Consider the following 15811-nt stretch of genomic DNA (forward strand, 5'->3'; position numbering starts at 1 on the left):
ACAGTAAATTATGATGAATTTTCATCATTTTTAGCTTCAGCACAATGGCAACTATGCACCCCCTTCCCTCAGTTCTGTGGCATACAGTTGTGCAATGCTCACGACACATCTTACCCATAGCTTGCAAGAGTCAAGGTAGGCAAAAAAGATTCTATCCTCCAAATACTGCAGATCCATAATCTAATACTGGTTCTGATCACAGAGGTACAGACACATGGCCATTTTACATCTCCTTTTGCTTTGGCTGAACTGCCTTTCAAATGGGCCTGTTTCCTTCTATTCATTTTTCTTTTTCACCATTTGGAAGTTAGACATTGAAGGCCATGATGTTAAAAAGCAACTACAGGGGCTGGTGTTGCAGAGCCAGCATCCCATATGGGTGCCAGTTTGAGTCCCGGCTGCTGCACTTCCGATCCAGCTCTCTGCTCTGGCCTGGGAAAGCAGTAGAAGATGGTCCAGGTTCTTGGGCCCCTGCACCCATGTGGGAGACCTGGAAGAAGCTCCTGGCTCCTGGCTTCAGATCGGCTCAGCTCTGGCTATTGTGGCCATTTGGGGAGTGGAACAGCAGATGGATGACCTCTCTCTCTCTCTCTCTCTGCCTCTCCATAACTCTGCCTTTCAAATAAATAAATCTTTTTTTTTTAAAAAAGCAACTATAAATACACAGGGAAATTTAGAAAGTCACTGTGCATGTGCAGGGAGAAAACATAGGCTCCCCGTAAGAAGACCCTGAGTTTAAATATCAGGCTGATCCTCAGTAGCTTACAACAATCAGAAAAACAAAATAATAATAGAAAAGAAAATCCTGGAGAACAGGGAGAATCTGATTTTTGGATTCAAATACAGTTTTCAAAAAAATTTATAAAATACAACAACTAAAATGAAAAACACCACTGGAGGGACTGGAAGGCAGATCTGAACAGGCAAAATACAGTTCATTAGGGAAATAAATTCAGGATTCCAGATTAAGGTGGACATAGGTCTGGTCCTATGATGTAGCAAGATTTGTATGCCAGGGTTGCAGAAGGGGAATGATTTTATATATTGAAAAATCAAAGAGGAACTGGACTAGAAGCCTGTGTTACATTGCTTTCATATACTTTAGGAGTTAGCCCCTCAAGGAGTTTTGCTAGTATTTCTGACCCTACTAGGAAGGCTCGTGATACACTTTATGGTGGTGCCACCTGGGTTGGTAGGTGGTCTGCACAGGGGCAAGATTCAACATGCTGTTATTATGGTTTGCTGTTACAGAAAGGGGCAGAGGATATGTGGAGAGATAATGGCCCAAATCTCTCAAATTTTGATGAAAGGTATGGATAAAAACATCCAAGAAGCTCAAGGAACTTCAAGTTGGATGAAGCCAAAGAGACTCACACTGAGACACATGATAAAACTGTCTAAGGCCAAAAACAAAGGGGTATTTTTGAAAGCAGCAAGAGAAGTGACTTACAACCTATCAGGGATTCTCAATAAGACTACTAGCAGATTTCTTGGGGCTGGCAAGATTTCTTGTGGTGTAGCAGGTAGGGCCACTGCCTGCAGTGATGGCATCCCATAAGGGTGCTGGTTCAACTCCCGGCTGTTCCACTTCTGATCCAACTTTCAGCTATGGCCTGGGAAAGCAGTAGAAATGGCCCAAGTCCTTGGGCCCCTGTGCCCATGTAGGAGACCTGGAGGAAACTGCTGACTCCTGGCTTCGGATTGGCGCAGTTCTAGCCGTTGCAGCCATCTAGGGAGTGAACCAGTATACGGAAGACCTCTCTCTCTCTCTACCTCTGCCTTTCAAACAAATAAATACATCTTTTAAAAAAATTATTAAATTTCTCACTAGAAACATCTGAAGCTAGAAGGCAGTAAGGTGGATATATTCAAAGTGCCAAAAGAAAAAAAAAATATATCAGGTAAGAATCTTGTATCTGGCAAAACAGTCAAAAGTGAGGAAGAGGAGTGGGTACTATGGCACACTGAGATATTACTTGGTACCATTGCATCTGATATTGAAATGCTGATTTGAATTCTGTCTACTTCATTTCCAATCCAGCTTCTTTCTAACAAGTCTGGGAAGGATGCAGATAATGGCCCAAATACTTGGGTCCCCACCACCTATGTGAGACCTGTATGGAGTTTCAGGCTCCTGGCCTTGGCCTGGCCCAACCTCAGCTGTTATGGCATTTAGGGATTGAACCAGTAGAGGAAGATTTCTCTCTCTCTGCCTTTCAAATAAATAAATAAAAATATCTCAAAAAAGAAATATGAGGATGAAATTATGACATTTCTAGAAGAACAGAGGTTAAGGGATTTCATTACCGTTAGATCTGCCTTGGAAGGAGTGATACTAGCAGTCTTACAAATTAAAATGAAAGGACAACAGAAAGTAACTCAAACCCATATAAAGAATTAAAGGTTTCAGTAATGGTAAATTAATAGATAATTATAAAAGATAGTACAGGCTGAGTATCTCTTATCTGAAATCCTTGGGACCACAAGTATTTCAAATTTCAGATTTTTTAAAATTTGAGAGTATTTGCTTATATACAATGAGATATTTTGAGGATGGGACCCATGTCTAAACACAAAATTAATTTATGTTTCACGTACCTCATACACACAGCATGAAGGTAGTTTTTAAATTATGTTTTTAGGCTAAACAGAGTGAGCACCCATCCACTGGTTCACTCCTGAAACACCTGCAATGGCAGGGGCTGGACCAGGGCTGGAGGTGGGAGCCAGGAATGCAACCCAGGTCTTTCATATGGATGACAGGAACCCAATTACTTGAGTCATCACATGTCTGCCAGGTTCTGCATTGTCAGGAAGCTGAGTCAGGAGCTAGAGCTGGGAATCAAACCCAGATACTCTGATGTTGGATGCTGAAGTATTTGTTGCTAGGCTGTCTGCTCCTATGAATATAATTTTACATAATATTTTAAGTAATTTTTTAAATAAAAGCTCCATGGCGTGGAATTTTGCACTCGTGGTATCATTGTAAATTCTCATGTTTTGGGTTTTGGAATTTTGGACTAGGGATGCTCAGCCCGTAGTGCAATGATAGTGTGCAAATCCACTTTTGGCTTTCTACATAAGAGAAAAACATATTTTAAAAATTGTTTTGTAAAGTTAGCCAAAGAGCTAGATCTTAACCTAAGATAATAAAGTCTGATTTAGTAAATAAGTGAAATCAATTATTAGCCTCAAGGCTGCTATTCCGATAACTTTGGCTTTGAATTCCACATTTTGTCTTCTACATAAAGAGATTAATGTACTAAAAATTATTACTTTGTGTTTCTGAACATAGAAGTGCCAGAGAAATTATGTGGTTTCATCTCTAACAGGAAGAATTAACATCTGCTACTCACCTACTATGTGCTCAGTTCCTATGTGGAAAAACTATGGCTTTGAAAAGTTCAGTTATTTTCTCACCATCACACAACTAGAAATGGGTAAGGCTAGGAAGAGGTAGGGTCAGGTCTGAGTATAAATTCCATGCTCTTTCTGCAGCTTTAAGCAGCAAATGATTTGTCTACCACTCCATATACTAAGCATAACAATTCTTTTGTGCAGAGGGCTTTCATTAGGTTCAGGTGATATGATCAATGTAAGAGAACTCTAAAGTATAAATGTTCTACATATAATGAAAGATAATATGATCATTCATTCCTTCTGTCGGTCTAAACTGCCCAACTCTCAAATTAATTTTGGAGTAGTCAAGGTAGTGCTACCTATCATTTTAACAGATGAACAAGGTTTAAAACTAATAGGGTAGAGGTGCCAGCACTGTGTAGTAGTGGGTAAGGCCACCATCTGCAGTGCTGGCATACCATATGTGTCCCAGTTTGAGATCCAGCTGTTCTTCTGATCCAGCCCTCTCCTATGGCCTGGGAAAGCAGTAGAAGATGGCCCAAGTCCTTGGGCCCCTGCACCCACAGGGGTGACCCGAAAGAAGGTCCAGGCTCCCGGCTTCAGATCGGCCCAGCTCCAGCTGTTGTGGCCATTTGGGGAGTGAACCAACAGATGGAAGATATCTCTCTCTCTCTGTGCCTTCCAAATAAATAAATAAATATTAAAAAAAAAATTAAAAACCGAATAGGGTAGGTAATTAATACAAGTAACAGAGGCAGGATTAGAATCTAAATCTTGCATCTTCTATTATATCCTGATGTATCTACATTTAAAGTAGTGGATCTTTGCAGCCAATTCAGGGAGTGAACCAGCGGATGGAAGACCGCTCTCTCCCTCTCTCTGCCTTTGCTTCTCTTTCTGTGTAACTCTGACTTTTAAATAAAGAAATAAATCTTGGGGCCGGCGCCGTGGCTCACTTGGTTAATCCTCTGCCTGCGGTGCAGGCATCCCATATGGGCGCTGGGTTCTAGTCCTGGTTGCTCCCCTTCCAGGCCAGCTCTCTGCTATGGCCCGGAAGGGCAGTGGAGGATGGCCCAAGTGCTTGGGCCCCTGTACCCATAAGGGAGACCAGGAAGAAGCACCTGGCTCCTGGCTTCAGATCGGTATAGTGCTGGCTGTGGTGGCCATTTAGGGAGTGAACCAATGGAAGGAAACCTTTCTCTTTGTCTTTCTCTCTCATTGTCTATAACTCTACCTATTAAATAAATAAATTTTTTAAAAAAATAAATCTTGGCCGGCGCCGTGGCTCAACAGGCTAATCCTCTGCCTTGCGGCGCCGGCACACCGGGTTCTAGTCCCGGTCGGGGCACCGATCCTGTCCCGGTTGCCCCTCTTCCAGGCCAGCTCTCTGCTGTGGCCAGGGAGTGCAGTGGAGGATGGCCCAAGTGTTTGGGCTCTGCACCCCATGGGAGACCAGGATAAGCACCTGGCTCCTGCCATCGGAACAGCGCGGTGCGCCGGCCGCAGCGCGCTACCGCGGCGGCCATTGGAGGGTGAACCAACGGCAAAGGAAGACCTTTCTCTCTGTCTCTCTCTCTCTCTCACTGTCCACTCTGCCTGTCAAAAAAAAAAAAAAAAAAAAATCTTAAAAAAATGGTATTTTTAAACCATAGATATTTTGAAAGATGTTAACAGTATTATGATACAATAATCTTTAGACTGCTCCCTCAGAATTGTATTTTATTTATAAATTCAATTTCTTCTCTGCAATATGGAGAGATTATTAATCTGGATTTATCTATTTGGTTCTTGGTGGTTCTATAATAATTTAGTTTTAATAATTTTCACAAAGATTCAAAGATTATATAGAAGTACTAATATTACTAAAATTTAGTCTTATTAGAGCAAGACTGAAATATTATAATCAGACTGAACTACTCTCTTATAATTTCTCTTAAAATCCTATTTTGTACAGATGATGCTATGGATTTTAAATTTTCACAAGAGGGGAGATACTGAATATGAGTAATGAAAGTTTATCTCTCATTTTTTTCTCCTCAGAGGGCCTATCTTGAAACTACGTTTACCTTGTTTTATGTGACAGATTAGTAAGAACAAAAATATTTATGGATACAATTATTTACACTTTAAATGAGACTTGGATCTTTCATGCTAAAGATTATGATTATTATAGTTGGGGCCAGTGCTGTGGTGTAGCGGGTAAAGCCGCCACCTGCAGTTCCGGCATCCCATATAGGCACTGGTTCAAGTTCTGGCTGCTCCACTTCTGATACAGGTCTCTGCTGTGGCCTGGGAAAGCAGTGGAAGATGGCCCAAGTTCCGGGGCCCCTGCACCTGCATGGGAGACCCAGAAGAAGCTCCTGGCTTTGATTGGCACAGCTCCGGCCATTGCAGCCAATTGGAGAGTGAACCAGCGGATGGAGGATCTCTCTCTGCTTCTCCTTCTCTCTGCGTGTAACTCTTTCAAATAAATAAATAAATCTTTTAAAAAAAGATTATTATACTTAACAGTACCGTTATGTTCCTTCTCAGTAACTTGCTGCAAGGGCAGTTAATGTGCAATAAGCCATCCCTTGGAAGTAGTCAGGCTCTGAGAACTAAAAATGATCAGATCCTCGACATTTGAATACCTTTACTCATAACTTTGAAAAATACACATTTGAGAAGGTTTAGATTTACAGAAAAGTTGCAAACATAGCACAGAGAGTTCTCGTACATTTGAAGACATATGGGTTATTATTTTAAATTAACAATTGTGAAGTATGTTATCTAACTAAGGACAGAGGATAAACATTTCCAAAGAAGATACATATATACTGAGAAACATAGTATAGGATACGATACATTCAGTACAAGATCAGAAGTACAATGACTTTTATTATCTTTAGAAAATATAGTGTTCTGGCCGGCGCCGTGGCTCAACAGGCTAATCCTCCGCCTTGCGGCGCCGGCACACCGGGTTCTAGTCCCGGTCGGGGCACCGATCCTGTCCCGGTTGCCCCTCTTCCAGGCCAGCTCTCTGCTGTGGCCAGGGAGTGCAGTGGAGGATGGCCCAAGTCCTTGGGCCCTGCACCCCATGGGAGACCAGGAGAAGCACCTGGCTCCTGCCATCGGAACAGCGCGGTGCACCGGCCGCAGCGCGCTACCGTGGCGGCCATTGGAGAGTGAACCAACGGCAAAAGGAAGACCTTTCTCTCTGTCTCTCTCTCTCTCACTGTCCACTCTGCCTGTCAAAAAAAAAAAAAAAAAAAAGAAAATATAGTGTTCTAAAATAAAAACAATTTAATTCTGTTTTAAACAGATTTACAGGTACAAAAGCATGACAGCACATAGGAGGAGGCTGAGCATGAATAAGTTCAGAATGTGTCCTATTTTAAAGACAACCAAATAAAATGGCAAATGCTGAGACCATTTTATGTTAAATCCCAAATATTTAATTCCCCCAAAATACCACCTGAAGCTCAAAATAAATCACCAAATCAAACAAAAGGTAGTCAAAACAGTTTAAAACAACACAAACAAAACATTAAACACAAACGAAATACTTATGAAGAAAAAAAAGAAACCAATAAAAACCTGTGGTGTGGTGGGTAGGATGACAGTATTCTCAGCAGGGACTGGCAGGACAGGGATCACAGGGACAGTGGGAGAAGAGGGAGGAACAGCTTCTGTTGGCTAAAAATCATCAATGACAAAAAATCAGGAAAGACACCAAAATAAAAGGAAAACATATAACAGAAAGTTGTTATAAATTATAATTTTTAGAAATGACTATGAAACAAGTACAATATTAAAATAATACTTTAAGTAATGAGAAAATGCACTCTAGAAATTACTTCAGAAATAACAATACCATCACCAATAATTTTAATGATTCTGTAGTTAAAATGATTGAGTATTCCTTGGATGTTTAAGTGAAAATAAGAAAATATAATCAATCATACTATTTCTCTCCTAGTAGGTAACACTTGTTTATAGAACATAATATTTTCCTAGCATTCAGAATATGTATATGACTAACTTATTTGCATTCAAAACCAGAAAAGTAATATTAAGAGCCCTTCAGCAGACAATGAGGATTTATAAATCCACAAAGGCTCAAAGTACTTCAAAATTGAACTTATAGTAGTTTTAAACAATCTGTGTTAATAACTCCTACTATCAAGAATAATACCTTGCCCAAACCAGCCTGTACCATCATTAATTCAAATAAAATTCAATAACTTTCTATCATGTGTCAGACATATTCTGGCATATACAACAAACAAAAGTATATAGAGAACTCTAGTAAAACAATTTAAACTAAGAGGTTTTGACATTTGTTCAGTTATTCTATTTCACTTGATTTAATTATTTTAAGAACACAGAACAAGTGCTTTGTAACATCACCCAATTTCTAAAAGCTGGATTGATTCATAAATATTTGCTGCACAAATGACACATAAATAAGAAACACTAATATCAAAAGAGGACAAAGTGCAACAGCAGAAGCTTGTAAAAGTAAGAACAAATTGCTAAACTTGAAACTATGCTTAGTCTCACTGATAAATACAAAATAAAATTATAATAATGACCATTTTGCCTACCAAATTAGTCAACCAAACTTCGTTAAAAAGGTATGGAGTGTCAGGGCCAGTGCTATGGTGTAGCGGGTAAAGCCACCATCTGCAGTGCTGGCATCCCATATGGATGCTGGTTCTAGTCAGCTGCTCCACTTCCGATCCAACTCTCTGCTATGGCCTGGAAGATGGTTCAAGTACTTGGGCCCCTGCACCCACATGGGAGACCCAGAAGAAGCTCCTGGCTTTGGATCAGTGCAGCTCCAGCTGTTGCCACCAACTGGGGAGTTAACTACTGGATGGAAAACTCTCTCTCTGCCCACTCCCCCTCCCCCCACCTCTGCCTCTCTGTAACTCTGACTTCAAATTAAATAAATCATAAAAAAAAGATACAGAATGTCTTCAACAGTGGCACTGAAACAACTATCTACATGCAAAAGAATAAAGCTGTATTCCTATACCTTACATTATATGTAAAAATTAACTTAAAAATGGATCAACAACCTAAATTAAAGATCTAAAGCCATAAAACTCTTTGAAGGAAATAAATGCACAGTAAGACTCCCATAACCTTGGATTAGGAACTGGATTCTTAGATATGATACCAAACCTGTAAGTGACAAAAGACAAAAATAAATTGTTTAGCCTAAGAATTAAAACCTTTGGTGCATCAAAGGGCATATCAAGAAAGCTGAGAAGAAAACCTACAGAATGAGAGGAAACATTCATAAATCAAACATCTGATGAACTTTAATAGACATCTCTGTGAGAAGGTGTCCAAGACGCTCAAAGGCTAGGTGTGTGGCCTGGTGGTTAAGCTGCTGGCTGGGATGTCTGCATCCCATATCAGGGTGCCTGCATTTGAGTCCCAGCTCTGCTACCAATGAAGCTTCCTGACAATGTACACGCTGAGAAGCAGCAGGTTTTTGGCTCAATTTGTTGGGTCTCTGCTACCCACATGAGCGATCTGTGAGGAAATCTTGGCTCCTGACTTCAGCCTGGCCCAGGGCTATCCATTGTAGGCATTTGGGGAGTCAATCAGTGTGATCAGCTGTGCTCTCTTTCTGTACCCCCTTACCCCACAAAATAAAAGGAGAGACAGGAGGAGGCAGGGGGTAGAGATTCAAATCATTAATCATTAGAAAAGTACAACCCAAATAAATGAGATATCATTTCATACTTTTTAGGAAAATTTAACAAAACAACAGAGTAAAAAGTGGTGGCAAGGATGTGAAGAAACCAAACTCTTGTACAGTGCTGGTAAGAATGTAAAATGTACAGCTTCTGTGGAAAATACTCTGGTGGTTCCTCAAAAACCTAAACAAAAGAATTACCACATGACCCAGTATGGTTTTACTCCCAGGTTTGCAAGGGTACTTGTGAAGTACACTTATTATGGTACAAAAAGCTTTTTAAATACATGTAAAGTTTGTTCATAATGTGCATTTACCATCAAATTTTTTGAAGACTTCCTCATATATACCCTAAAAAATTGATTAAAAAAAAAAACAACAACTCAGCTATGTCAATGTTCATTACAGCATTGTTCACAACAACCAAAAGGTGGAAACAAATAGGTAAATGGATAAACCAAATACACACATGATGAATATTATTTAGCCTTCAAAAAGATTGCAATTCTGATACCAGCTGGAAGACGGATAAACCTCAAAAACATGAAGTGAAATTAGATACAAATGGCCAAGTATTGTTTAATCTCACCTAAATGTAAGTTTTGTGTATAAATTTAACCCTCCTCTCCCCCAAAACCACATTTCTGCTTTTCTTTTTTTTTTTTTTTTGACAGGCAGAGTGGACAGTGAGAGAGAGAGAGAGACAGAGAGAAAGGTCTTCCTTTGCCGTTGGTTCACCCTCCAATGGCCGCCGCGGTAGCGCGCTGCGGCCGGCGCACCGCGCTGTTCCGATGGCAGGAGCCAGGTGCTTATCCTGGTCTCCCATGGGGTGCAGGACCCAAGGACTTGGGCCATCCTCCACTGCACTCCCTAGCCACAGCAGAGAGCTGGCCTGGAAGAGGGGCAACCGGGACAGGATCGGTGCCCCAACCGGGACTAGAACCCGGTGTGCCGGCGCCGCAAGGCGGAGGATTAGCCTAGTGAGCCGCGGCGCCGGCACATTTCTGCTTTTCTAACTGCATGGCAACAGGTCCCCTCACACGGCTGTAGGAGATACAAATTCATACAAACTTTAGGAAAAACAATTTACTGTAAATGTTTACAGCTTTAAATTATCTCAAATCTTTGACTTTGTAATTCTGCAAATCTATCTGAAGGGAATAATTCAAAAAGTAAATATTTTAATACTGTTAAGGTATCCTCTTGAACGTTGTTTAGATTTGGAGAATTGTAGAATAAGCAACTATTCAAGAGTGACAGAATGGCTAAGTAATGAAAGTCATGTAAGATTAAATACTATAGAGCAATGATAATGATCTGTGGGGCAAGTGTTTGGCCTAGTGATTAAGAGGCCAGTTGGGATGTCTGTATTTCATAATGGAATGCCTGGGTTTGAGACCCATCTCTCTCCTAATTCCAGCATCTTGCTAATGTAGACACTGAGAGGCAGTGGTGATGACCCAAGTGATTGGTTCCAGACACTCATGTGGGAGACCTGAATTAAATTCCCAGCTCCTGGCTGTGGCACTGGCCCCAACTCACCCCTAGCCACTAGGGCATTTGGAGAGTGACCCAATGGTTGGGAACCCACTCTGTTTGCCTGTCTCACTGCATCTCAAAAAACACATCAACAATTTTTAAAAAAAAATTAGCAGTAAGAATAGTTTAAGTCATGTGGAATAATGCTTATAAAATAAAAGGAAGTAAAAGAGGGAAGAAAAAATTCAGGTAAAACAATGTAAAGAAATGTCTGAAAAGTTAAATTGTGGTGAAAGGATTATGAATGGCTTTTCTACTGCTTATTTATTTGAATTCTACTTTTGCAATTGTCAATGACAAATATAAAGTAACATTTAAATCATTATAGCTATTTTTAAAAGTGTTTTTCTTTACTCTTTAAAAATTATTAATTTTGACTTATTTGAAAGACTAGGTGGTCGTGGGAAAAAATGGGGGAAGGAGGAGAACCGAGACAAAGAGGGGAGGGAAAGGCAGAGGGTGAGGGATTGAGGGGCGGGGAGAGGGAGAGAGATCAGCCTGCAACAGCCAGGGACCAGCAAATCTATCCAGGTTTTCCTGTGGTTGGCAACACCCAAGACCTTAGCCATCATTTGCTGTCTCCCAGGGTGTGTCTGAGTAGGAATCTGGAATTGGAAGTAGAGCTGGGATACTAACTCAGGTACTCAGATACAGGATGCAGGAGTCCCAGATGGTGTCTTAACCACTGTGCCAAATGCTTGCCTCAATGAATACATAATTTAAATACATAAATGCAGAATGAGAGATGGAAAATCTATTGATCTCTTACCACCACATTTTTTAGAAAATAAACTGAAAATGTGTTTCACATTAACATTTTAAAACACTACAAATCTCAATTATGTTATAAAAACATTAGAGTTGAAAAAGCTAGGACTTTGATTCAACTCTTATTTTACCACTGAGAATCAGCTTCAAAATGAAGGTTATCTAAGCTGCAGAGCATTAGGAAAAGACTTGTTGGGATTCCTGTTACCAGGATTTCTTATTTCCTGTAGAAGGAGATTTTAAGTCACCAGATTTTAATTTTTTTCCCTTTTATCTCTTTCCTTCCTAGGATAAAAAAGTTCTGGAGGAAAGTGGTGACAGTTGCATAACATTGTGAATATACTTAAATGTCACTGAAACATATACTTAAAACTGGTTGAAATAGGAAATTTTCTGTTATGTATATTTTACCACACTATAAAAAACACACTATGAATAAAGCCTTTGTAGGTCTGGCTGGGAGATCCAATCACCATTCCTACAGAAAAAAATAAACTCACAATATGAATCTAAAATTAGTAACTCAGAGGCCAGCACTGTGGCATATCAGGTAAAGCCACCTCCTATGGTGCCAGTATCCCATATGGGTGCTGGCTCTTCTACTTCTGATCCAGGTCACTGTTAATGTGCCTGGGAAAGCAGCAGAAGATAGTCCAAGTACTAGCTTCCCTACACACACTGTGGGAGACCTGGAAGAAGCTCCTTGCCCTGGGCTTCAGTCTGGCCCAGCCTTGGCTGTTGCAGCCATTTGGGGAAGTGAACCAACGGATCCCTCTCCTCTAACTCTGCCTTTCAAATAAATAAATAAATCTTAAAAACAAAAAATCAGTAACTTAAATGGTAACCAATAGGTTGTGGCTCTCTGATTTACGAAAAAGTATGAGAAAAGCATGCTTTGAAAGATTTATTGCTGGTTCTACTGGATGGACTTATGGAAAATTACATGAAAATTGCTCTCTTCCTCACATCACACATAAAATAAATTTCAGATGGTATGCCTACATAATTTATAAAAGTAAACAAAATAAAGTTTTTAAAAAATAGTATGGTAAAATATTGCCATAACTTTGGTATGGGTGACAATCTCTTGAACAGCAAAGTGTACGGTGTTGAAACTTAAGCTGGTGTCTTGCTGTATACTGTTGAACCTCAAGCAGGGTGAAGAGAACATCGGTACATAGGGAGTAGAGGGAAAGAAGCATCATGAGGAGGGTATCTGTATGGGCAGAGCCGTGACAGCAGCCTGGTATATGCTGTTGGAACCTAAGTGAAAGGCAGGTTATGTGGCAGCAGCAGTATGGAATGAAGACTTGGGGACCTTGGAGTAAAAGATTTGTTGGAAATTTAACAGTGGGAATATGTCTAGGATGGCAATGATGATGGGGACTTACTTATGTAAGAGGGATTTTGATGTAATAAATATACACATATATAAAGGCAAATGGGAGCAAAGATCCAAAGATCCTTGAGTTGGAAAAAAGGAATTACACAAGGAGGTTTTAAAAGATTCATGGAAAGATGGGATTAAAAAATAGTGTAAATTTTCCATAAACATTTTGAAGCCCCTCTTAAAATAGGGAAAGGGAGAAAATCAGCATGAGACCTATGGTGTTGGATATGGAATTGGAGGTACTGTTGTGAACACATGGTTTTCAATGTACTTGGATATATACAGATACAGAAATATAGAAGCACGTGTGTGTATGTACATTTGTTCCCTAGTTCTGCCCATGAAAAGGAATTAGAAACAGTTAACACTCATCAGAATGAATATATATAGCACCTGCATCCAAACTAATAAATACTCAGTATTCAATTAAAAAAAAAGTCCTTGGAGAAATGGCAGCTCAACCTGTGTAATGAGTGCAGACATCTCACTGTGCCAGGAAGTGAAGTGCTTGAAGAATGATGAGGAAAATGACCAAGGACGAAGTCAGCTTGAAGGGCTGCCACTAGGCAGATTTGTACCATCTGAGACTCAAATAATGATGATAGTGGTATAAAACACTGATTAAACTGGAATATAGGAGTCTATTCTGATATAAATAAATAGGAGAGAAAACATTTCCTTTCAACAGAATGGCAACTAAAAATATAGAAGGAATGATAGAATTGCAAATTTATCATTTGGCAACTATCATAGAAATAACTCATTCAAAAAATGGCAATACATGTTAAAAGATCCTCCTGCTGCTGAGTGAAACTTTTACCTCTTTCTGTGGAATAAACATGTGAAAATTTATTTTACAAAATGGAGTAATTCCTGGCCGGCGCCGTGGCTTAACAGGCTAATCCTCTGCCTTGCGGCACCAGCACACGGGGTTCTAGTCCCAGTTGGGGCACCGGATTCTATCCTGGTTGCCCCTCTTCCAGGCCAGCTCTCTGCTATGGCCCGGGAAGGCAGTGGAGGATGGCCCAAGTCCTTGGGCCCTGCACCTGCATGGGAGACCAGGAGAAGCACCTGGCTCCTGGCTTCGGATCAGTGAGATGCACCGGCCGCAGCGGCCATTGGAGGGTGAACCAATGGCAAAAAAGGAAGACCTTTCTCTCTGTCTCTCTCTCTCTCACTATCCACTCTGCCTGTCCAAAAAAAAAAAAAAAAAAAAAAGAAAGAAAGAAAGAAAGAAAAAGAAAAAAAAAATGGAGTAATTCCGGTCACACTTCGTGAAAATGGAGTTAAGTGGAAAGGACCAAAAAGGGGGGGGGGGGGCATTCAAGTCATGGACTTCATGACCTATCTTACAGAACTGATTCAATCCAACAGTCTGCTCTATCTTTAAGCTTATTGAAGATTACATTTACTTAACAATGAAAGAACTGCCAACTATGACTTCACATAGTAACTATCACTGCTTGCCAATCAGAACTTGCCAGCTCCTACAAGCACAAAACACAAAATAACTTGTATAGACAGATCTCTCAGTTCTAATAAAACTCCCAACCTTTTCTCTGTTCTCCATACATGGCAGAGGCCACACTATTCAGTGTATATGAGACCCTGGTTGCAATCCTAGTTTTTATTTCCCAATAAAAAAATCCCTTTATTAGAGATTTGCCTCTATATTTTTGTTTCTTTGACAAATGTTTGAATAAGGTGGATAAACACACACACACACACACACAAAATCCCCATCAAAATATCCAATCAAAATATCCCATCAAAACACTTATTCATTACCATGGAGATACCAAGCAGATACCATTTTAATTGATCAACGTTAACATCACCTGTAATGGGATAGATTAAAACCTTGTTCCATACAAGATGTAATAAGAACACACCACTTTTCTGATACTCCTATCAATGACATGTAATTTAAATCCAATTATTAAACTCAGACACATCCAAACTGAGTGATATACAATACAATAACTGACCATAGTCATCAAAAATGTTATAGTCAGGAAAGTCTAAAAAATTTTAATTTCACCTTTATTTAATAAAATAGCTTGAGGAAAAATTTGATATAAAAACCTGTACATGTTATATATACAATGTGATGAGTTTGGACACATGTGTATACTCACGAAGACATTATCACAATCTAGGTAAGAAACATATCCATCACCTCTAAAAGTTTCTTTATGCCTTATTGTTTTTGTTTTGTTCTGGTTGTTGTAAGACTATATAACAATAGCGGTAAATTTATTTTTATAATTTACTATAAACCCTTTAATGTTTACATTTAAAGCCCACTGCAACCTTTTGTCTCTGAGCTTCTTTCGGTATCTATCTTCTTTAGATCAGAATCTGAATACCATTTAAATAAATCTCTGAATCAACTCAGACCATCTTAACCCATCCCATTCTCAATAGGGCACTGAGCAAGTACTATGTAGAAGACCATTTGCTTCTTCCTTAAGGCAAATACTGAAAAAACAAATAATATAGCCACACACATAATTTCCATTCCACAAATGATAAGCAATTCTAGTAACAAAAAATTTCAGGCCAGTGAAATAATTCATTAAGTTCACTTAAAAATACAGTTCTAAACAATTAATAATTAAATGAACGTTGACTGACAAGGAACAAAATTGATATCAGAACTGATAGAGTAAAAAGGTAAGAGGATCCCTTAAGCACAGGATTGGGAGCATGGCAAAATTCTGGGGAACTGTTTAAGAAGATTCCAAATTGGAAAATGTCAAGCTTAAGATTCTAATATAAATAGGAAAGCAGCAATATACAGCAACCATTTGGGTTACTGCAGAAAAGGAATAGCATTTTAAACATAAAGAGTCTTATATAACCATTTCATTAATTAGACAATTAGGTCTATTATGCCATCCTTGTCCTGCTCCATTTGCATCACTCAATAAGATTAGCTGCAAAGAGTTTTTTGTTGTTATTTTTTAAAAATCTTGACTATGTGACGAGCAACCCTCTCAGTTGTTTCTATCCATAGCAACACCATGGAATCATTAGTCTCTGAGGCTGCCTTCAGAGAC

At 39.6% G+C, this 15811-nt stretch overlaps 1 protein-coding gene across 13 annotated transcripts in view; it reads right to left on the bottom strand.

Moving 5' to 3' along the window:
• DLG1 (discs large MAGUK scaffold protein 1) overlaps positions 1 to 15811 on the bottom strand; it is a 243260-nt gene that overhangs the window by 110099 nt on the left and 117350 nt on the right. For 9 of the 13 annotated variants that reach the window (XM_062209736.1, XM_062209726.1, XM_062209746.1 and 6 more), the window contains exon 6: positions 6937 to 7035. The exons of the other annotated variants lie outside the window; for them this stretch is intronic. In XM_062209736.1, the coding sequence (XP_062065720.1) occupies positions 6937 to 7035 (99 nt within the window). The remainder of the gene's footprint in view (positions 1 to 6936; positions 7036 to 15811) is intronic. 13 annotated transcript variants of the gene reach the window in all.

Source organism: Lepus europaeus, chromosome 2 (assembly GCF_033115175.1).
Source record: "Lepus europaeus isolate LE1 chromosome 2, mLepTim1.pri, whole genome shotgun sequence".
Classification (NCBI taxonomy): domain Eukaryota; kingdom Metazoa; phylum Chordata; class Mammalia; order Lagomorpha; family Leporidae; genus Lepus; species Lepus europaeus.